At 34.9% G+C, this 23,220-nt stretch overlaps 1 protein-coding gene, 1 long non-coding RNA gene and 1 pseudogene across 3 annotated transcripts; 1 reads left to right on the top strand and 2 right to left on the bottom strand.

Moving 5' to 3' along the window:
• Positions 1-304: 304 nt before the first annotated feature.
• Positions 305-2,723, bottom strand: LOC145937569 (uncharacterized; annotated as a pseudogene).
• On the bottom strand, positions 2,520-23,206 carry LOC145945237 (uncharacterized). Its single transcript, XR_014426815.1, has 3 exons — positions 23,024-23,206; positions 2,659-2,897; positions 2,520-2,562 (listed from the first exon to the last, which is right to left on the bottom strand). It is a non-coding gene; the product is annotated as an uncharacterized LOC145945237 (long non-coding RNA).
• LOC145939621 (alpha-tocopherol transfer protein-like) lies at positions 3,995-9,153 on the top strand. Of its 2 annotated transcripts, XM_083044076.1 has the most exons (7): positions 3,995-4,136; positions 6,034-6,178; positions 6,461-6,620; positions 6,767-6,947; positions 8,177-8,362; positions 8,443-8,548; positions 8,804-9,153. In XM_083044076.1, the coding sequence occupies exons 2-7, from the start codon at positions 6,040-6,042 to the stop codon at positions 8,965-8,967; spliced, it is 936 nt and encodes a 311-aa protein (XP_082900202.1). In that variant the 5' UTR covers positions 3,995-4,136; positions 6,034-6,039; the 3' UTR covers positions 8,968-9,153. The 2 variants fall into 2 exon arrangements, with proteins under 2 accessions (XP_082900202.1, XP_082900210.1); XM_083044084.1 differs by lacking the exon at positions 3,995-4,136 and having other exon boundaries at positions 6,025-6,178.
• Positions 23,207-23,220: the final 14 nt, after the last annotated feature.

Genomic DNA, 23,220 nt, shown 5'->3' with positions numbered 1-23,220 from the left:
GCGCAGATATTAAAATAAAAAATAATATAGTGACGAAATAAATATATCATATTTGGCATATTTGCTTTATTTTTATTGTCGCGTATATATTTTTACTCAAACACTTGCAAATATAAATAAATAATTCTTCTTAATAAACGTTAGGATATTTCAAAGATTGTATGCATTTCTATGCACTTAATAGCATTGTTATTGATTTTACTAAACATTTAACATATTCTCTATTATTATTCAATATTTGCATTTTAACTTGCACATTTCAAGATTATTTTCAATTTTTGAAAACAGATATTGTCAATATATTTCAAGATCTTTTACAGATATATTCGCTTTTGTCTACTTCCAAATTTGTGTTGCTATTCTTTTTGCTCAGAGATCTGTCCGACTTGTTGTAACTATTCGAATATTTGACCGGTCTTTTATATATTGGTAAAACTGTTTTATCCTTTTTTAAGCATCGACATGCATTTTGACGTTCTCCCAATGCTCGATCGTATATTTTTTCACGGGGACGATGTTCTCGTCGATCTTTATGATCACGTTCAAAGTACGAAAAATCCCTAAATCGTCGTGCACGAACTGAATCAGCTTTCACGCATCTTGAAAAATCACGCGAATGTACTTTTCGATCTTTCAGATTCGACTTTTTGGGTATGCAACACTCGCTCGAATCTACTTTCTTAAGATTTTTCGAGAATCTTGGAAAACTAAAAGGGAAAAGAAAAATAATTTGATCGAAAAAGACACACAGAATATGCTTTAGCATATTCCTACAGATCAGCTTGCAATCGATTGACTGTTACGAAATCGTACCATACCGAAAAGAGAATGCACCAGATACATGCTATGCAGGCGCTGTTGCATATGGTAATGCAGTCCACCATCTCGTGAGTCGATAGAAACTTTACATTTTGTGAATTTCAGAACGACGTTCACGATTTCATGTTTTGACAGCTGAAGCCAATTTTTTTAGACATAATGATGGAATTTTCAATGCAATTATTAATAATGACACTATAAATTGCTTAAAGTATAACGATGTAATGATAACACGTGAAGTATAGAAAGAATGATCGGTCATCATGGCATTCGTCAGCTGTCGTGTCGACTGCAATGAATTACATAAATGCCATTTACAACGAAGATCATGAAATTAGATCTTTTGTCAGTCGCATGTTACGTCAAATCGTTATATTTTTCAATTGTTGAGTCTCAAATAAATTTGAAATGTTAAAAATTATCGAGTTATGCAGCTGCATCTATCTGGCACTTTGGTATTCGAAATGTCAATTTAAGTTGCATTATCTATTTAATTCATTTTACATCTATTTATAAATTGACAGCCACTTTGATTGAGTATTCCGCAAACGTTAGCAGCGTTCAAAGTACAAGTGCACTTATACTTTGACCGCAAACAAGCTCATCATAAGACAAATCCGAAATTTTTCGTATAAAAAAAAATGTCTATGTATGTCTTTATATTTATCTTGGTAATATTGTCAGTATATATATATATAGTCAATATTTAATCTTTCAAATTTAATCACGGATATATAAAAATGCATGATTATCTTTTAACAGTTTTTTTTTAACACACAAGTCTGACTATATTAATTATTATAAAATATTAATTATTTAAGAAAATTAATACATTGAGTTAAAATTATAGATTTAAATATTATAGCTAACATATAAAGTCCTTTAAATTTCAAGTATCTAAATCTGCGAATTTTCTGATATTTGTACAATGGAGAGAGAAACATCGTTTAGGATATATCGAGTAAATTATACTCATGTTTTATGCGTCTTGATAAATATTGCACAATCAATATGCACTCATCGATATAATTTTATATTGTAATTTTACGATTGCTCGAATAGGTTAATATATGGTTTTTAAAATATTCTTTCGGGGACTCTCCGTACTTGCGCACCATAATTCAACAATTTTCGCAATCAAATGCACGGTGAATTGATTACCTTAATCACAAGTTATGCTACCAAAGACAGACAGCTTAAAAATATGATGCAAATAAATATTTGTGGATATTAACAACTATAATTTTGGCCCATTTTACGAGTTATCTTTGTAAAAAACAGTGTGTGATTAGGAAATATTTAAAATCAATTTTAATTTACTCGTTTTCAGCTAATACATATTTATATTGACATCTGCGATGTATCTATTTTATCATAGAAACATCAGTTACGTAAGATTATGTTAGATAAGACTGAATTATGCATAACTGGATTATTGCTTTCTAAAAAACATGCCTTTTTTAGAATATGTTAAAAATATTAAAATAGTAATATGTTGTAAATAATATGTTATAATACTTTATCCGCGATATTAATATTTTTTGACAGAAATCAGCTGATAACTATTAAAAATATTAATCGAGTTTAAAGTATTATAACATATTATTTAAAATATATTACTATTTTAATATTTTCAACATATTATATACACCTCCATTACCGCTATAAAAATGTTATAAAATAAACAATTTGTCACTCACCGATACGTACATACAATAGCGGAGATGTAGTAGTACACAGCATCTGAAAACAAAATATTCAAATTATGTAGATATATGTGTGTGTATGTCGAATATCATAAATAATGCATTTTGGAAAAAATGTTTTTATTTTGCATACCTCACAGTTGCCTCGCTGTCACCCGATGCCTCCCCGGGCCTCCTCCTCCTCTCTTGATCGGCCATCATTGCTCCTTCGTAGCACTCACGACACTCGCGAAAACACGAATAATTACGATTATCCGACACTTTACACGGCACTCCCGACACGCGAAACTTTACATGGCACTCCCGACGCGCGATACTTTACACGCCACTCCCGACACGACGCGTGAATCGCACTTTGTATCGCAATGCTACCTGCAACAAATAAAATACATACATATATTAGAATAATCTTCTTATTTCGCATTATAACATACTAGTTAGAATATTTAATTAGCAAATTTTCGCTTTATTAATATTTTTTGACAGAAATCAGCTGATTAAAGCGTTAATTTACTAATTAATTTTTTAAATAATACCTATATATGTTATAAAAATTAAAATAATAATATGTTATAATACTTTAAACTCGATTAATATTTTTGACAGTTATCAGCTGATTTCTTTCAAAAAATATTAATCGAGAATAAGATATTATAACATTATTTACAACATATTACTATTTTAAGTTTTTAACGTATTATTATTTTAAAATTTAATTAGCAAATTAACACTTTAATCAGCTAATTTCTGTAAAAAAATATTAATCGAGTTTAAACAAACTTTATATTATTTTTTTTAAATATCATTTTTTTAATATAAAATCGAAGAATGCGCGTAGCGCGCGTTTGTGCTGTTCAAGTAAAGTAAAGAGCATATTGAGTCTCAAAAATACAGGAAAATTATCTAGAAATATATAAAAGTAAGCCCAAAAGTTTATAGATTAGTTGCACTGACGCGTATAAATTAACTTATATTTTCAAACATGAGGCTGTCAGTTTGGCATTTTTGAGACACATTTTTTAAGTCTAACTCAACAATGGCTCCATTAATATACACGCTAAGTAAAGGCTTTGGCTTTATTTCAGTGGATTTTCTGAATGATTACAAAAGGGAAATCAAAATTGATTTTGATAAAATTAAAAGTTTGTATAACAAACTAAGAATTATTTTTTTATCAGATCGCACTAATTTCTCGTGCGATTCTCAACTCGCTACTTTCGCGCGAGATCAACGATCGAAATCGAGCAATCATCATTGCAATCCGCTCACGTCAGTCAAGTTTCGTTATGAAAACAATGAGACGGACAGTCTGCATTCTCTACTTAAGTTTACGCACGTGTTGGGTGTCACATGTGTATGTGTGCACGTGGACATTCTTTCCATGTATGCAGCTAACATATTATATATGTGTACGGTACTTCTATGGTGGGGAACTTGAAGTACTGCTCAAGGAAGAAAGGAATCGCTCTGCTTCGAACAGATAGAAATCCCTGAACGCCAGAAACGGAAGGTACTTCTTTACTCGCTAAACTGAGCTGCACGGTGCAACACGTGAAATTTTGACGAACGTCACGACATTTCGGCTGCGATTTATTATCAACTTTTATACAAGTAAGTGTTGCAATATGCTGGAGATTGATCCTCGAATTATACCTTTTTCAACCCGTAAGTGATTCCAAAACACGACTCGTTTCATTGCTCTCGCAAATGTATAGAAACATAACAGAAATTATGCTCTTTTTTTATTTACAAATTTTGACAAAATTAATTTTTTTAGAGAAAATATATTTTATAAAAATCTGAATATATTTTTACACAAAAAACTATTTAATATTTTTTTTTTAATTTAGTCAAATTGACTTTATAGAGAGATATGAGGAGGTAAAAAAAACTTATTTTGCAAATAGTTTTATTCACTTTACATTAAAAATACGTCTGGGAACTGTAATTGACTTTAAGTGACTTTGTGTACAAAACAGTCGTTTCATTATTAAAAAGAAAAGCATGTTCCTTTATTTTAATTTTCATAGCTTTATTTTGTGATTATTCTTTGCCTGATTATACATAATTGCTAATTCTTCCGTAACCGTTTTCAATCATTTTTTTCTTTTGCAACGTAAAACTCTACATTTATGAGAAGAGATGAGAAAGCTGAAAAACTCAAGCAACAATTCGGAGCAAATTATTTACAATTATATAAATATTTTTTTAATATCATGAATTTTATATAATATTTTTTTCCAATTTCTTTTGATTGTGATACTATTTATATGCGAAAAAAATATTTTAAATCAAAGCCAATCAGTCGATTTATAATCTACATAGTGCCAATTTATTATTCTCTTTCCTCATTAGCAAAATTTATCATTATAAGTATGAAAATTCACCAATTGTAACATCAGCGCTGCTTTTTCATGCTTATACGTATATACGAAAAATATGACAAATAAACAAATATTTAGCTATATTAAAAGTCAAAAACTCAATTTATTAGTGTCGAAACAATTTGATTTAATTTTAACTTTTGTGAAAACGATAAGCGTATATATGCGGATTGGAATGCAAATGTTGAGAATATCGACATTTCCGTTTCTTTGCAAATGTCGCAATCCTACGATAATAAAAGAAAATTGTAAACTGATTGATATTCAATACAGTCGATCGGTTTTCGCAAAAAAATGCGTTCGAAATTTGGGAATAATTCGGATACCCCGTCGGCGAAATCATGTCACGTACGCGTTCCCTTTCCTGATGGTCCCCTGACTCGCCTGTATGTTATTTCCTATTACTCCCGCACCTTCGTTTCTCAAGCAAATATTTTAAAAAGGTAAACATCGTTTGTGACGCGGAGAATGGACGAGGTCGTCTTTTCGCAGCAGTAATAAATCATGCTCTAAGATGTGATCAATATAAAAGATGTGTGTATTTTTTTCGTGCAATATGACAAATGACGCTACGACAAGTCAAATGAAATATAAAGATGCAAGGAAATGAATCACAAATATTAATATAAAAATAAATAAAAAATATATGATTACATACATGATTACATTTTTCCTTTATCATTATACTTTATCTTTTGTATCATTTCTTTTTATATTTTTCCAAAATTCTTTGAATTCTACGTTATGAATACCGTTCATCACATAATATTCGGAATTCGAGATTAAATATTTGTTCGCTAAAATGAGAAAATTAAACTGCGAAGGCATGTGGCCTAGTACTATCTTTATTTGTCCTGATAGGAAAAGTGCGAAAGTAAATAGTAGATGCAATCTTATAACGTCAAGTACATTGATTACGAAAGAAATGACATACGTTTACTTTAAAGTGAAAAACTGCAGCGCTGCAGAATAAAGGAGAATAAAAATGTTAAAACTATATTTGTATGAATAAATAAAGTAACAAAAAATATATACATATATATATTATTGGAATTATTCCTCTCTTATATCGAATTCCGTAATCCTCACATCGTGGCCAGACAATAATTCGATAGTGGTTTCAGAAAATCATGACATTGTTACCGCCAACGCTGGCGCAACAGAAACGAATGGACAAGGAGCTCCCACCTGATCCAGAAATGAGAAAGCAGGATATCAGGGCGCTTCGAGAATGGCTTTCTAAGCAGCCGCATTTGCCAAATCATATAGGTGTTTGTCCGTAATTTTATTTTAATCAAAAACAACGTATGATACGCGATTTTGATACTAGCAGTAGCTTCTCATAATATTCAAATTATTAAAGAGCATCGTGCATCTTTTTTCTAATAATAAGATCTATGGCAAAAAATAGAATTTATGTTTATCAAAAAATGAGGAAAATAAAGTACTGGGCAACAATATTGATTTTAGATAAAGAATATATGTCTAACACGCAAAAAGCGAGCGACATTTTGTACAGAAAAAAAACGCATATGATTTTACTGATTGTAGATGACGGCAAACTGGGGAGATTTCTTTACAATTGCAAGAATAGCGTCGAGAGGTGTAAATTAATCCTGGAAAGATATTACACCATTCGAACATCCTTGCCGGAATTTTTCACCGATCGCGATCCGCTGTCTCGAGATATTCAGGACTCCGTTGGCGTAGTGTAAATAAATCTTACATTCTTTCGCACACTTCCAAATAATTTCTGAGAAAGAATTATTAGAGTGCCCCCCTGGGGTTTCGAAACAAATTAGAAAGTTCTAAACAAATTCTCACAGTCATAAGTTTTTAAACAAATATTTTCGTTAGAGACTACTTCGTCTTGCCTTCGTTAACCAAGGAGGGATATCGTGTCAGCATCTTCCGATTACGCGATACCGATGTGGAGAAGTTCTCTTTTCAAGCGGTAGTCAAACGTATCTTAATGATACTTGATGCTCGTTTATGGGAGGAATCCTGCTTGTCCAATATTATGATTATAGATCTTGAGGTATGGATTACTTAATTTTTTTTCTACTGTGCTTAATTTTTCATATCAGAAATGCAGTTTATAAATCTATATATAAAATTTTATTTTTTTAAAATTAATTTATAATATATATATATATATATTATAAATTAATTAATTATTAAACGATTGATGTATCATGAATCGCAGGATCGAGTAAATAAAATAAGGATACGCTCTATGATACATTAATCATCTAATAAACAATTAATCTCTATACTTATAAAATAGTTAAAATATTTGTATACTGTAATATTCCGCGTATATCATATACACTCGTCAAAAAAATTATCGCAACACGTAATTAATATCAAAAGCATACATTCAAATAAGCGTATCTCCGCGAAAAATTGTCGTATTTCAAAAATTTTGTTTTTGTTTTAAAGGGTAAAGTCTCTACTTTAAGGAACTTTCGTTCGATTTTGATTTTATTCTCTCCCCCTTTCTCCATCCCTTTAAAAGGAGGGACGTGTTTTTTTTTCAAAAAATTGCATAGTTTGACGAACTCTACGGAGTGTACTAAATTTTTTTCGCAAATATCATCATAACTATCGTAAAATATGGACTTTTCTCTACAAATTAAAAAAAAAATTTAATACCGTACGATTTTTTTTCGCGAAGTTACAGCATATCAAAGTTACCTATGCATTTTTGCCTATATATTTAATTACCGCCAACATTAGCATTACCCGATGGGCACTACGGGGAGGTTGCTGGTCGGATTTTGCCCATCGTGTGTGTGTATTTATCACTTTAACAGAGCAGTCGCATTTATTTTTCTTTTTTACTATATTGTTCATTCTTTAAGAAGAAAATGTATACAAAGGGTTGGGTGTAGAGAGCTAGGGGATAAAATATGGAAAAATAGGTTGCATTGAAGCACCAAGTACATCGAGTGCACTCTCACTTACGCCATTGTTACGTCGAAAGCAAATCGCGTGAGATGCTTCATTTATAAATCTAGTAAATATAATAAAAAGATATATATACGTATAAATCTGAAAAGATCTAAATAGATCTGAAAGAGATTACGCGCGCGCCTTAGATCATCAAGGAATATTTTTTATAGGCTTCATCTTTCATTATTTTCAGAGATATAATTATATATATATATATATATACACACACACACATATTTTTAATCACTAATGATTTAGCATCAGTGATATAAATCTCTTGCAATTTATATAAAAGAAAATTTATTCTTTTAGAGATGTAGCACAGCACATTTTGCAAAATTTATTCCGACACAATCTATCGTAAGACGGGCGATGTTGGCAGTGCAAGATAGTATGCCTTTCCGATTATTTAGCGTTCATTTTCTTAATGCACCATCGTTAATAACCAATATTGTCAATATATTTTATCCACTTTTGAAAGAAAAGCTGATTCAAAAGGTAAAATTGATACAAAATTATGATAAGATATAATTTAAGATTAATTGCAGACATGCTAGACAATTCTTATATATTTATAGTTTCACATCCATAATGGCGATGGACAGGAATTATATACTTATATGGACAGAGATATACTTCCCAACGAATGGGGTGGCAAAGCAGGCACTTTTCAAGAATTAAATGGTAAATATAATCTTTCATTTATTATTAACTTATAATCAATTCCAGAATATTTCTCTTTTTTATTATGAAAACGTTTCTTCGCGCTTCGTAAAAAATATTGCTTATAAACAATATTATCATAATTAATAAATATATTAATTGTAAAAGTTTCATACGTTATGCATGATTATATTAAAATTACGAGACTTCTACGCATGATTTTATTAAGCTTAGATAGTTGCTTTATAATATTATCTTCCACACGCATATACATAGCTGCGTGGCAAGAGAAAATTGAAAAGAACAGAGATTGGTTTCTGCGGGACGAGAAACTCAGTCGTACGGACGAGAAGACTCGTTTGCTGGAATCGAAAACGTCCCGTCTGTTATTGGAACTTGCAGGAACCCAGGGTACATTCCGAAAATTAAACATAGATTAATCCTATTTTTAGTATCAGAAGCATATTTTTGTATCAATAGATCGAAGCTTTTATTGATCTTCAAAGTTACTTTTTAATCGGATTAAATTGCAGATTATAATTGTCCTAGAATTTTTGTGAACTTGTATAAAAATGTGAAATCGTATATGAATCGTATATGTATATGACGATAGCAATGATAGTTTCAGTAACAGATTTATATAATTTTATATTTTTTAAAATAAAATGTAAATTGTAATTAAAAATAAAATAAAATAAAAATAAAATTATACAGTGCATATGTAGCCTTGAATTTAGTATTAATTTATTGTTTTTTTTAAGACAACAAAAAAAACTAATTTACTATTAAAAAACGTAATTTTATATTTTCGTATAATAAGAAAGAGTGATTTAAATATTTATTAAAATTATATTTTTGTTGGCATAGAGCTTCCATTCTAAATTACTTGTACTGTATCAATGCATTATTCGATGATCGGACGAGTTTTTATTTGTTCTTTATTTGATGACATTGATCTCAAGATAGCGCCACATACTTCTATGCTTCTATCATTGTTAGATACATGTTACTTGATCTGATAAATATCAAGTATATTAAAAGATTTCGTTTTATGATATTTATATTGATAAATAATTTAATAGCAGTAATTAACACATATATAAAAATTATATTTTATATTTTGTCTTATGTTTAAAAAAAATATGTATATATATAAATATACACATCCTTAATATCTAATGTAATAATATAAATAATAATATATAATAAAAGATTAAAAAGTTTAATTTTAAATAAATTTCAATTATTAAAAAACGCTAGAAAGAGTATATAAAATATCAATAAATAATTTTATTTTTGCACACGACTTTGATTTATATCGTTATTATATTACAAGAATAAATGATATACAGCACAAAATGCATAATTGTGCAATTATCTGTAAAATATGTAATTTTTACACATTATCGAATAAAAGCATCTAAAAAAAGTCGCACGCTGCAATTTGCATGACCCAGATATGGTTATCGATATAATAGTGGACGTCTAATCGTCTTGTGTTAGGTTGACGGCTAAATCAATTTATTCCGGCTATTTATGGCGATTTATTTTATGCAACTTAAAGATCGTAAGAATTATAAAATGCCTTTTATGTTTTTCATAAATAAATTTTATGTACTCGTGAATTATAATATATATGTTTCTTAAATGTTTATTTAACTGTATACAAAAAACTCTATTAATATTTATTTTTAGAAAAAAAAAAGATTAATTAATTTGATCAATTAAAAAAATAAAAAATTTACAAATTTTTACACTTTGTATGCTATTGCCTATTGCCTTATCTGCTTAACCTGCATGTGAGCAATTTACTTTTCAAAAGCAAATAAACAATATATGTTATTCTAAAAAAGTTTCACATTATATAAAGAAATATATATTTATTTAAATCTCTCTTCTTTAAGCTAGAAATTTATTTTAATAAGCAAACTTGGTTAACATTTTATGAGAAATTCGACATACTAATTGTTTGTGTGACAAAAATTAATGAGATATAAAGTTACAAAATAATATTGATATCGTTTATAAATATTGTTTATTTATGTGTAAGATTTTTTAATTAATCCTTTGGATTTATTTATGCTCTCGCTCATAGAGCGATTTTATCCAATAATAAAGCCATACAGAAGATAAAAAATGATTATGCTCTATGTTATTATAAAGATAAAGATATTCTTTTCAAAATGACTGTTATAAATGTATCTTTAGTTCAGTGTCAGATGGAAATGTAAATTTTAAATGTGCTAGAAAAAAAGAATCATAGTACAAGGTACAAAATAAAATATTGCGGCTCTAAAACGACGCTTAAAGGCAACTTATGACTGCCGCGATGCGCAATGTTGCCTTCTTTCGTCCTCGCTTAACTAACTTAATAAGCTAATGATGCATGATTTGATGCATCGAATAATGTCTCTGTTGAATCTACTTTGATTCCTCATGCCGAATACGGCGTCAGAAACGAGATTTATTTGTCTCGTACTGAAAAAGAAAATTGCGAAGCGTGTCTGACCATATCCAACTTTTTCTACTAATTCATCGATGAATAGTTGTTTTTTTCACTTCGCTCGCGCGTTTAAGAAACGTAACATTCGGCGCCGCTTCGAGAAACAATAGAAATAATCAAGGAATGCAAGGTGCATGTACTCGTATCGTCTTTACACTCTATTGTTGATATTGTCTTTTGTTTAATCACTTGGCGCCTATTTTGATCCTCTTCGCTTACTTATCTCTCCTTATCTTCATGTATCGTCGCGAATGCAAAGTAAGTGCGCATAAAAATGTTATCAGATGTTATTCTCCGAGCGACTTTGCAAAAGTCATCTCTGTTTTGTCTTGTTATTCTGTTACATTATCATAATTATTCGTAATGGAGTGGCTAACGAAAAAACAACTTCTATGAGTCTCGTCCCATTAATTCCGCGAATATTCGTTTGCGAAATTTCGATTTGCGTCGCATGTGTTCCATACATAGTTGAAGAATCTTTAGACAACGCAATAGAAAGGCTGCCTAGCATATAAATCAAACGCATACACGCATACACACGTGAATGCAATCGCGCGAAGAAGCTGCTTTCGCGAAACATCGAGACATCACGTACGTAAAGAGTATCGCGATTCAGATTCCATTTTCTACAGGCAGCATCCGTGAACGGAAGGTAAACAAGTCAATTTACTGAACTACGCAGCGCATTTATCGCTGTTCCTTTTTGCTAATTACACGCGTTAATAGCGCGCGCACCGTTATCGAATACCAATGAGGCGCGCCGTCTAGCCATAAATCGTTGTCGTTCAGGTCGGAAAATCATTTAGCTTGTACGTATAAATATCCGTACATTGTTTACACAGCGTTATATAAGCGACCAAGTGCTCGGTCGATCAGCAATATCACATATGTACGTATATATTTGCTACTAATAACGGAACGTTATCAAGTCCTTAGATGTGCGTAATAAAGAAAAAAAAATGACTCTAACATTTTTCATGAAAATAGCGATACTCATTAGTCACTGACATATGTATATTTATATGTAAAAAAATATAAAATATGCATGTGCATGAATGCAAATATATATAAAAAAAAATGTTATAATATTTGTGTAAAAAAAATATGTACACATTTACAGCTAATTTTATTAGTTATTTTATCAAATATAAATAATTCGTTAATTCTTGCAAAGATAAAAAGACGCCTTCCTTCAGCGAGCTTCCTTTCATTTTCATTGGCGCCTCGACGTAAGCTTCGTAATATAATTTTTTTTATTATAATGATATAGAATCGTTATCGTCAATCGTATCATAATGTACACATAATACGCGACGAGCGCTGCATGAATTACTTATCCATGAGACACGTATTTGTCTTTCTCAGTCAAAGTCAACGCATTAATGCACTGCGTATAAGACGCTGATTTCAGTGTCGCGATTTCAGTTGTAGCTAACAGTCAACCGAGGGAATTTCGCGTGGTCGGTCTGGCACAGTTTCGGGAAAGAAGCGACTGCTACGTGGGCGGATGCACGTTGCATTTGAGTGCAAGCGTGTTTTTATCGTTGCTTATTGGTACGTGCACAAGTAAGACACGCAATCGTCATTATACGTAATATTTGAGTAATTTCGCATATTAGTCTTCCTCGTCTCCGCTGTTACATAAGTATGTATTACTATCCACGTATGTGTTACTGTGATAGACAGGTCGAGCCAGTTAATTAATCGGTTAACCAATTAATTAATCGTTTACGAATACAACGTGTAATATGTGCCTTTTATTCACGCTACGATTATCGCGAAACGATCAATTTTGCAATTAATAGATAATCGTCTATATCCCAGGAGAACACGCAATAAATATATACGAACATTTCATTCAGTGGGTATTAAAGTTCTATTTATTTCGAGAGGAATTTAAATTCTGTGACTTAAGCGAAATTTCTGCCAAGTTTTAGAAAAACAGTTTTGAAACTTTAAATATATTAAGAAAACTCGTGTAATTTTTATAACCATATGGAAACTAAATAGAGAAGAAGACTTATCATTAGTTTTTTTTAGCTATACGATATATGTTTGCCTTTTATTATTAATCTACTTAAAAAATAGTGGATGATACACCGAATGACTAACCATAATTCATAATCAGATAATATATTCGTGAACACGAAAGCAACAACATATTGCATGGTTTAAAAAATATGCAAAATTTATAATTACGTATCAGTAATCAGTTTCTGATATAAAATTATATATTTGACAATATTTAATTTTACATCAGAAGAAACATGTCTGTAATTAAGATCGGTGATAGTGGAAAATATTAATATTTATATGAAACATCTCTAAGTGAGAATAACCTAAGACTATTTTAGACATCTCGAGCGAACATTGCTTTAAAACGCAGTAATGCGGCAACTAGTTACACTGCGGTGTAAACCGCACCATGACTAAAGATATGATAAAATTTCTACGATGCGACCGTTGATTCGCCTTGACAGCTTGATAGTCATTCGGTACGATTCGCTTTCTATTCAAGCGTAATTTAAAGTGCTTCAAGGATGATGCATGCAACATTTGCGAACCACAATTGCAGTTGATCTCGTTCGCATCGTAGGGATAAACATGATTCTCCTGGTCAATCGATTAGACGGGTTGCGAACTCGAGCGTACGCATCTCCGTTAAATTGCCGAAACCTCATAAAATTTTCTTTTATTGTCACGCAATTACAATCGTGCGAGCGTGACTGCTGTAACAATTAACAGCGACGACGGAGGCTGGTGGTGAGACGTAACACACAACCCCCGGCCTCGTCGCATGCTACAGTGTGGCGGCAGGGTGGATTGATTTTTCGCCCCCTGACGTCACAACGAATCCAGCATGCGCGTGATGGTTAAACACGGTGCCGATATCGGTACCGGTGCATGTTTCTTTGTATTGTTTCCTGTATGAAATGGAGGGCTAAAATTCTTACGGCTTGTCACTTTACGGGAATCGCAATTTGCCGCTCATTAGTAACAAATTATTTTTATCGCTTAAAAGAAGTTTTTACGGAGGATTATTATGATGCACTAAATAAGTATTATCGCGATATTATCATTTCCATTATTTCTTTCTTTAAATAAGATAATTGCTATATTTAAGCAAAGTAAGATACACACACATATATATATATATATATATATATTTAAATAAAAAAAACTTAGAATGTGCATATTTTTACAATTATAATATAATTATTGCAAAAAATATTTATATCACTCAATTAAAAATTATATTAATCATAAATGTAATTTTTTGTTATATAGATTAAATTAATGTTAAATAATAATTGTGCGCGCGCGTTTTATTTTAATTTTCTAACGTTGATATTAATTTGAGAAAAAAGAAGACGTCAAATGCAAATAAGTTAACTTTGTTCTATTCAATTTTGATGAGGTTGTTCGAAGATCCATTCAGCAAATTTCATTGACGATGATCAAACCCTTTAAGTGTAGCTAATAGCTACTGGCACCGACAAGTAATAGATATAGAATGATTATAGCTGACGAGAGGAGGGGAAGATCTGACGCACGTAGAATAGATAGCGCAATAGTGTTCCAATAAGACTGCATAAGTCTGCTCATAAACATACCTCTTTCATAAAGAAGAAATATAGAGTAATAAGTCTGCTATTATCAACACGCAGGATCATTACAATCCAATCGAACATTCGATTATTGTGCCATTTCCTAAATGAAAGATTATCAAATTGCAATCTACTTCTGATCCATCAAATTCATCAAATTCATCAAATTAACAAATTAACATCGTGGTCTATTCTTCACTTTTTAAAATTTTAAGTCATCTTTAGAAACTAGGCGATGATTATCTTTGCTATTCTCCAACAAGATAAAAAAGAGCGATAATTCCTTCTATTATTATATACATGGACAGTTTTTATCGTTGATACAATAAGGAGGAAATTAGATTTGAATCGGAGAGATTATATTTTTGAAGAGGAGCAATAACATGTGCGAGGAGAATTTCTTGCAATTATTACAAATTGTGAAATTTCGTCCAAAGAGAGAGAACCAACCAATTTAAGCCGAGAGAAACTTCAAATGCGTCATCGGAAATTTTATAAAATTTTATACGAGAATCTCTTTCTCAAGACGATACTTCCCCGGGGAAGAGGGGTCGGCGTGCAACGTATCGCTGCATCCCGAGAGACGTCAGCGCGGTCGAAGGGACGAGAGGGTCGCGGAGGGCAGGACGAGCAGCAGGGCGTTTATAAAATAACACCAAGATCGTGTCGGGCGATGGGGAGGAGAAGGCAAACGAGGATCGACGGGGATAGTTGTGTGATTCGGGAGGAGGGTCGGAGTCACGGCGGGTTCATTCAGCGATGTGTAGTTGGCCGGGTGCTGTCGGGTCTATCTCGTCAACCGAGCCGGCTCCCTCCCTCTCTCTCTCTCTCTTTCTCTCTTGCATCTTCCTCTCTTTCATTTTCCCCGACCGGCGCGATGAAACCGTTCTCCCTACCCTATCCTACCCTACCCTAACTCACGTCGTACATACGTTCTCACCGTCGCCGACGCGCCCGTCGACGGCCACCGAGGCAGCACCGAGCGGACAACCGTCGACGACGACGTCGACGACTATCGACCTTTCTCCTTTCATTCCGTCAATCAGTTTCATACCGGAGAGACAGAGCTAAGACGGTACAACTACGTCGTCAGTTCTTGGTGCACGAGACACGTGCGTCGATATGACGCTAGCTCAACATCCTCGTCGTCCACCTGGTGGCTGAGCCTTGGCGGCAGCGGTGGTTTCGATCGACTGACGGCGGCGGCGGCTCTCGTAAGCGGAGGTGGGTCAACTCACGAACCAGCGCTCGTGCGACCGTCAGTCGTTGACAGGTGGTGCGCAGTTCTGCTCGATTCTGCGATGCATACGGAGTCTCCCTCCACGAGATCGGAGACTCGTACGCGTCGATCCGCTAATCGGCGCCCTCGTGAGTTATCCGCTCGAGGGCAAGGTCGAAAGAGAAACTGAAGGGACGCGAAGGGACAGAGAGAGAGAGGGTGGGAATCGCGTAGAAGGGTGGTGGGATACGCCACTTGTCGCGAGTAGAGAAACGAAAGAGATAAGAACGAGGGTCTCTGGTTCACGACGTCTGGAGAACCTTCCTCTTTCTTCCTTGCTGCGATCGCATGGAGAACGTCTGGAACCATCGTTCTGAACACGCGCGATCGTTCCGCGAGCCGAATCTTAGCCAAGGAACTGTCATTCGTCGCAAGTGATCGTAGTCGAGATCTTTCGTCTTTCGTGAAATCGGCGATTTTTTCCAACCAGATTAATCAGACAGGGGGAACAACGTCGAGAGAGATCCGGAGGAGTCTGTTCGGTCCAAAGAATATACACAGGGCGCTTCCTTCCCTTCCTCGCCTCGGCTGGAATGCCCCTCCTCGCGCGCCCATCCTGTCAGGACGTCAGCTGGAACTTGCGTGGAACGTCCTGGTTGCGCGATGTGCCGCCGCTGCAGTTTCTAGTCCGCTCCGACAGACGGTAGCGGCCGAAGAAGACGGGAGGAACGAAGAAGCGGCGATCGTTAGACCGTTCTCGTCTCTGCTATTCGCGACGCGGTGTGATTCGCCGTGTCGCCTTCGCGGAGAAAAGTCCTCTATAAGGGAGACACAGCTTCGCTCGGGAAGAAAAAGAGAGAGAGACACCCCATCGAGTCAACAGGCGTGGGAGAGTGCACGCGGGTAATTTCTCGTGCGTCGACTGTGAATTCCACATCTCCTTCCTCCGGCTCTCTACGCGCAGTCGATCGTATGTACATATGTATACAAATGTACATATATCTTGCTCTACTCGCGCGAGAGCATGCCACCTCGCCAAACTCGTCGCGTGTACTTGCATAGCATGCGTCAGCCGAAGTGAGCGAACCGGCGTGCAGCTGTCATCGGGAAAGAGGAGAGAGAGAGAGAGAAAGAGGGAATCGCCACGAGTGCATTTTCGCGATCATCTCCTCGGTGCCACGTCTTATGAAGAATATAGATTAGTCGCGGGTGTGTGCAAGTCGAAGGGAGAGACAAATACGTCGGCAAGTGTGAAGGGGAGACGCATGATATAAATTGATCACCCACAGAGTAAGTCTCCTCTATCAGAACGTATAGTCAGCTTGTCGACTTGTTTCGTGCGTCGTGTTCCAGCATTTAACTTGACGACACTCGTGAGAAGACTGCGGTCGCGAGCCAGGCAATTTTGTCGTTTTTCCACGAGGGAAAATCTCCCTTTTTCGCGGGATCCGGGTGAACGTTGTCTCGGAGGAAGAACGACAAAGTCGCACGCTGTTTCGAGAAAAGCAACAAAGTCACACGATGAGGTTGCGCTCAATGTCGATACGTTCTGGCCTACGTTTTATCGCCTGTGTGCTGGCCGTTGACTATTATTCCATCTATTTATCTCTCTGGTTTTACTTCTGTCTCTCTCTCTCTCTCTCTCTCTCTCTCTCTCTCTCTCTCTCTCTCTCTCTTTCCTTCTCTTTTGAGTCCATCTCTCTATCTCGCTTTTAACTTATATAAGCACTGTCTGCAGAGCAAGTACGAGCGTCCCCGCCGCTGATGCAGAGGCGAACCTCGAATTTGCAGCACCCTGCTCTTGCGAATGTTAATGTTGCTAGTGCAGCTGGCATTAATATTAGTTTACCTGTACCTATACATATGAACATGCATTCTCTCTTGCACGTGTCATACACACAACATCATCACATACATCATACAATCATTCGATCAAATGCATCACCACCTCCGCTCATTATCGCGAATAGCCAAATATATTTCTCTTGTTATAATCTTATGTAATCTCGTTAAATCTGGGGTTTTTTTTATCTTCATTGCTTCAATAATTTATCTCAAATAAGGTGCAAATGAACTGGCGAATACACAGAACTGATTAGCCATTCGCGAGAACGCAGAGTGTGCCAATGAAGATCGCAACTCGACCGTCGACCCATAGCCGCGGCACAGTTAAAAATTGATTTATGCCCTCCCTCTAACATTGTGACGAGACGTCGCTCGGCATTGCGGTATATCGCGATCGTTTGCTCTAACGACGTCGATTGCTGCGTGTATCGCGATTTAAACGGCGCGTGCCGATGCCGTCTGATTTTATCGCCTGCGTCACGGAGAGGATGTTCCATCGGGAGATATCGGAGCAAAGATATAGACGACGAAAGCATGATACGTGTTGTATATATTGATAGATAGAACGCTCCGAAATTGACAGATACACGTGACGCAATGATTTTCGCGAGACAAAGCGTAAACTCCAATTTCGTTGCTTCGAAGCTTGTAACCATCGCAGTTATTCTGCGATTAGTCGCTGAAAGAGGTCGGCAATAAGAACACCGTTTACTTAATTAATACGGCCGACGACGGACGGACGCGACCGGCTCGTTGACCCCGCATGCAATTCTCTTGGACTTGGACCGTCCTTCGGTCGGGATTGATTTACTGCCGCTTGACGACGCGACGCGGCTCGGCTCGGCTCGGCTCGATGACGAAAAAGGCGAGAGAGAGAAGAACAGAGGATGGAAGAGAAGAAAGTATAGTGCGCCGACCCGGGTCGTCTGTGCGACTTTTTCTACTGACGGCGGACGACGGTGGTCCTCTTCTACTCGCGTTCGCGGCTGACCTCCCCGTGACCCGCGTTCTGCAATGCGTCAGCTGTTCTACGCGCCGCAATGCACGGTCTTCTATCGCCACTGGCACATATGTATCTATACAGTCCGCTCTCGCACGTTCTACATCCGTTCTCTCCGAGCTTCTCTCTCGTTGCTCCAAATACATTGGAACGTCATGTACACTCATGGCATTCGCGAAATGTATTTTTTAAAGAGATATTTACGAGAGAAAACGCGCGCGTTCGATCATACGTCATTTTTGATAGGAAAATAGGCAACGTCGAGCAACAACTGACAGCTATCGAAACTTGTCATGTGTCATATCTCAAGTATAAGCATTAAATGATAAAATAGTAGAGTTATTCCATATTCGAGGAGATTGATATTAAGATTAGAGATATTCGAACCCGTGGAATTTGCCGTTCATTGCGATTCTGGGAAGTATCCACCCAAGTTGTTAGGGTTTGACTATTTAAAGCGGGCTAATAATCGTTTATGTAGATCGATGACGTCAGGACGATATTTCTCTGACTAAATACGTTCTCGTGGAAGTATATAGAACAGTGAAACAGGAACTAAAATCAATTTAAAACCCTAGAGACTGCCTGGCGCGTCATCGATTAAAGTATCCGTGAAAACAGCGAAATTACATTAATTAGCAGTATGTATATATGTCACTTGCATTCATCTTTCCGTTTAACAACAGAAGATAACAAGTAGATATTGCGAATCTATCTCCCAAAGCTTTAATTTTATTTCAAATCATTTTACATAATTTTGCATACTTTCGTAAGAGCGAGAAATTTTGCTAGATTTTCTCGCTTCTGACGTTACTGATGCATATAGTTTCAATCATCGTGCTGCTCTGGTAGCACAATGGTAATTTCCGCGTGGAAAACAATCGACTTTATTTCGCTCGATGAAATCTTACGTAATAGTAAAAATTTACGATTATAATTGATGAGATGGAATTTTGGGGAAAAGAAACTTTGAATTACCTATCTAGAGTTCAAAAAGATGCTGCGACGAGATATTTGTTTGACTATCGTGCAATTTTCAAATACTATATCGGTTTTTTTCTGTTAAATGGGATGGATATCTTTTGAACAGCAATAAGTCGCGAGTGAAGTATCGTTTGCTATTATCGAATTCGCGATTATTGATTTTGATAACAGTGAAATATCCGGGAGTAATGTATCACAGAAATTGGGAAATAAATCTTATTACGATTTATATTTCCGAAGCCACAAAAGGAAAGATATATGTAATTTATTGTCATTTAAAATTATTTAAGTTTTACTATTACTCTCAAGGCTCAATTTGTTAATATGTCATAATTTTCGATCGTATTTTTCATTTGATCGTAGTTGAAACAAATTATTTTTATTCTTACTCCAATGCTTTCGTTGTAAAACTATTTTATTACTTCACTGCAAACACTGCTTTGAATGCAGTCACTGCAACGTGTTAACAATTCGTTTTACGCCCATTTTAATATGCATCACGCATATTTTGTGGTGCGTAGTATAGCACAAAACGAAAACAACTTAACGCCAAGCCAGTCAGAATCGATCAGCCTTGTGCTAAAAGTTGATGGTGACTTTTGCCAGTTTTAACTGGCTTAAATCATTCGTTGTAACTGCATTATGCTTGATTTATGGCGTGCGAATTAAAATATATATTTATTCGCATGCATTATTTTAGGTTTGCAAACATATTAAGAAGATTTAAGATTTAGCATGACAAAAAGTGTTGCAGAAAAAAGTATTATAAGAAAAATCTAGCACATCTCGAAATCTATTTATCCAAATTTGTATCGAAATAAAATTTTAATAATACATTAAAAAATTAGAAAATCGATTTTAATTTGAAAATTAACTATTGAGAACTCATGAGAGATTGAAAGGACAAAGCTATCTATGTACGCAATGATTGTTGCGCAATATCTTAGATTTCTGCTAACAATTTGGGTCAGAATATAATTCTCTCTATCATATAGTGGATTAAATAAAATTATAATGAAATTACATGTAATATAATAATGGATAGAGGAAATTTCATTTCCTTTGAAAGAGGAAGAGAAAATTTAAAATATTGTTCACTGCAACAGATTATGCAATTGTCACCTATTTGCTGATTTAATATTATTGTCGCACGACAAACACACGATAAGGGAAACGATTACATTTACAGATTACACGATAACTAAAAATACGAGGTCAGATTGACACGCGAAGAGCCGGATTGTACTAATTAGCCTCTCTATTCCTTTCGATCGATAGTTTTACGTATAAAATTCTTTTATCGACATAATCTCGCGGATACGCGGGCCGAGCCAATATACATAATTCATTTCCAATTCATTTTTGATCAAAATGTAACTGATTTGTTGAATGAACGGAGAGCGGAGATTTGCCACAAATTCTATTTCATGAAAGTAGGTCTCGTCCAAAGACACTTCCCGGAAAGCGTCAGCGAAACAAGTCGACTATTGAGCGACGGGGCTTTCGATTTTCGCGTCGTGTGACAGACAACACACTCAATGAATATTGCGTTTTGCATATCTCGAGTGGTTGTCACCTAGCATTATCGACATGTTTCCTTTGGACGTACAACATTATCGTAACAAGCGGATATTATAACATTATACCCGCCGTATGTAGGGCGTGTTACCTTGGGATGCGTTCGACGTGAAAGTCGCGAGAAACTAATTCAATTTTTCTCACTACATAGCTTTTACTCACTTTGCTTGATAAGATTAAATCTGCAGCTTTGCTGATCAAAGAGGAGAAATTATAGATTGTCAAAGGGTAGCATAACATAAAGTTTCAATTATTTATAATTTATAATAAAGCCTGAATTATAAATCTGCCTTATAGCTCTGTCATTTCAATTGTCATTTACAGTTAAAAAAAAAATAGCGTTCTTAATTTTGAAAATTTTTGTAGATTATATAAATTTGATTTTTTTAAAGGAAAAGACTTTGATTTAGATAAACTACAAAAATTCAAATTGTAACAATTATATTTTCTAAATTCATGTTTAAGAACAAGAATATATGTAAAAATTATGAATTTCATAAATTAAGAATTTATATTAATAGAGAATAGGTAGAATTGAATTTATCAATAATCAAACATTCTTTATGACATCGGAGAACTCGAGCAGGATTTAATATTAAATCCAGATATGATTTTATACTTAACGTTATTTAAGTAATAAACGTATATAGAACTTTTATGTGGGAAAATTTCTAAGAATTAATTAAATGAATTCCGTTGACTCATCGAGACGTACGTTTGTAACATTGACCAGACAATTTGTTTTGTACAGAAACTAAAGCTACAAAGTAAACGAGAAGTTGAATGAAAATTCAGAGAAAAGTTCATTCAGTGTAGCGTACAGCTACCGAGAACGTAAAGTTAATCGAGTGGCGAGGATTTTGAGAATGAATCAGCTGGAACAATGCTATATAGGTCTATGTCTATATACATATATGCGTTGAATTCAGGGTTAAAACAATATGAAAGTTGAGGTTGCGAAGCTTCTAGCACTAAATATAGAAAATACTTTTGTAGGGTCGAATCAATAGACATATGTTGCGTATATATTTGGAATGTATAAACGTTTCACAGATTCTTATCCCCCTCCCCCCAGACATGTCTAAAATATATCTACCAATACAGCCGTGTGCTTTTTTTTTGGCCAATACGTATAATCATGCAATCTCGTAATTTTCTAAGTTAATATTCTAGTTTTGATGTAATGTGGTTACAAACAATCGTAGATTATTTTTGGTACGAATATGATTCCCCCCGCGTATTCTCCATCTTCGATCGCCACGAGATATGTATGATCGAGGAGGTCAAGCTCGAGGGGAAGCTTTCGATTACGACTTATACGTCGCGTCGTCATCAAATATTGACATATACACATTTACATTATTATTTCACGCAATCATTCCATATTCTATTCATAGCGATTATTATTTTTTGCGCAATTAATGCAAACAGTCTATATCTGTCTCCAAAAAGTCAAATAGGCCTTGCGCCTAGAGTGTGACTATGAATCGCTAAATAATTCATACAACAGAGTACTGCGCGATATATGAAGTACTTAATGTGTGCTCGTCTACTGCATAATATTATGCAACAAACTATCGAAAATATACAATAACGTAACATTACATGAATTCCGGCTGCGTTAAGCGTTCATTTAAAAATTTTATCGTCGCGATTTGCTTTCGGAAAATCAGTGTCGTACACGTTAAAAGATTGAAACATTGATCGCACGACAGCCGCTCTCGAAAAGAAGATAGAAAAACAGTTGTCACTGACTTACCCTTGATGTCCGTATTAGTTTCAGCGCACATCTTATTCGCGGCAAGGTCGGGGACGCCGTGTTACAGTCCGGTTGTCGGATGTGGTGCACGCAATCGGCGGCCACGGAAGCGGTAGAGTCATCTACGCCGGAGACAGCGGTCCGGAACTCGAGCGATCTGGCAGGTGAAAAGGTATATTGCATGAGAAGGGGAGACT

This window comes from Prenolepis imparis, unplaced genomic scaffold (assembly GCF_030444845.1).
Source record: "Prenolepis imparis isolate NDT839.2.m4 unplaced genomic scaffold, iyPreImpa1.0 SCAF_1, whole genome shotgun sequence".
Lineage (NCBI taxonomy): Eukaryota > Metazoa > Arthropoda > Insecta > Hymenoptera > Formicidae > Prenolepis > Prenolepis imparis.
The sequence above is the reverse complement of the archived record's forward strand: the minus strand, read 5'-3'. Positions and strand labels throughout refer to the sequence as shown.

Coding starts and splice junctions, on each gene's coding strand:
- LOC145939621 (XM_083044076.1), top strand. CDS start 6,040: ATGACATTGTTACCGCCAACGCTGGCGCAACAGAAACGAATGGACAAG. Junction 6,621..6,766: donor CAGGACTCCGTTGGCGTAGT/GTAAATAAATCT, acceptor TATTTTCGTTAG/AGACTACTTCGTCTTGCCTT. Junction 6,948..8,176: donor TTATGATTATAGATCTTGAG/GTATGGATTACT, acceptor TTATTCTTTTAG/AGATGTAGCACAGCACATTT.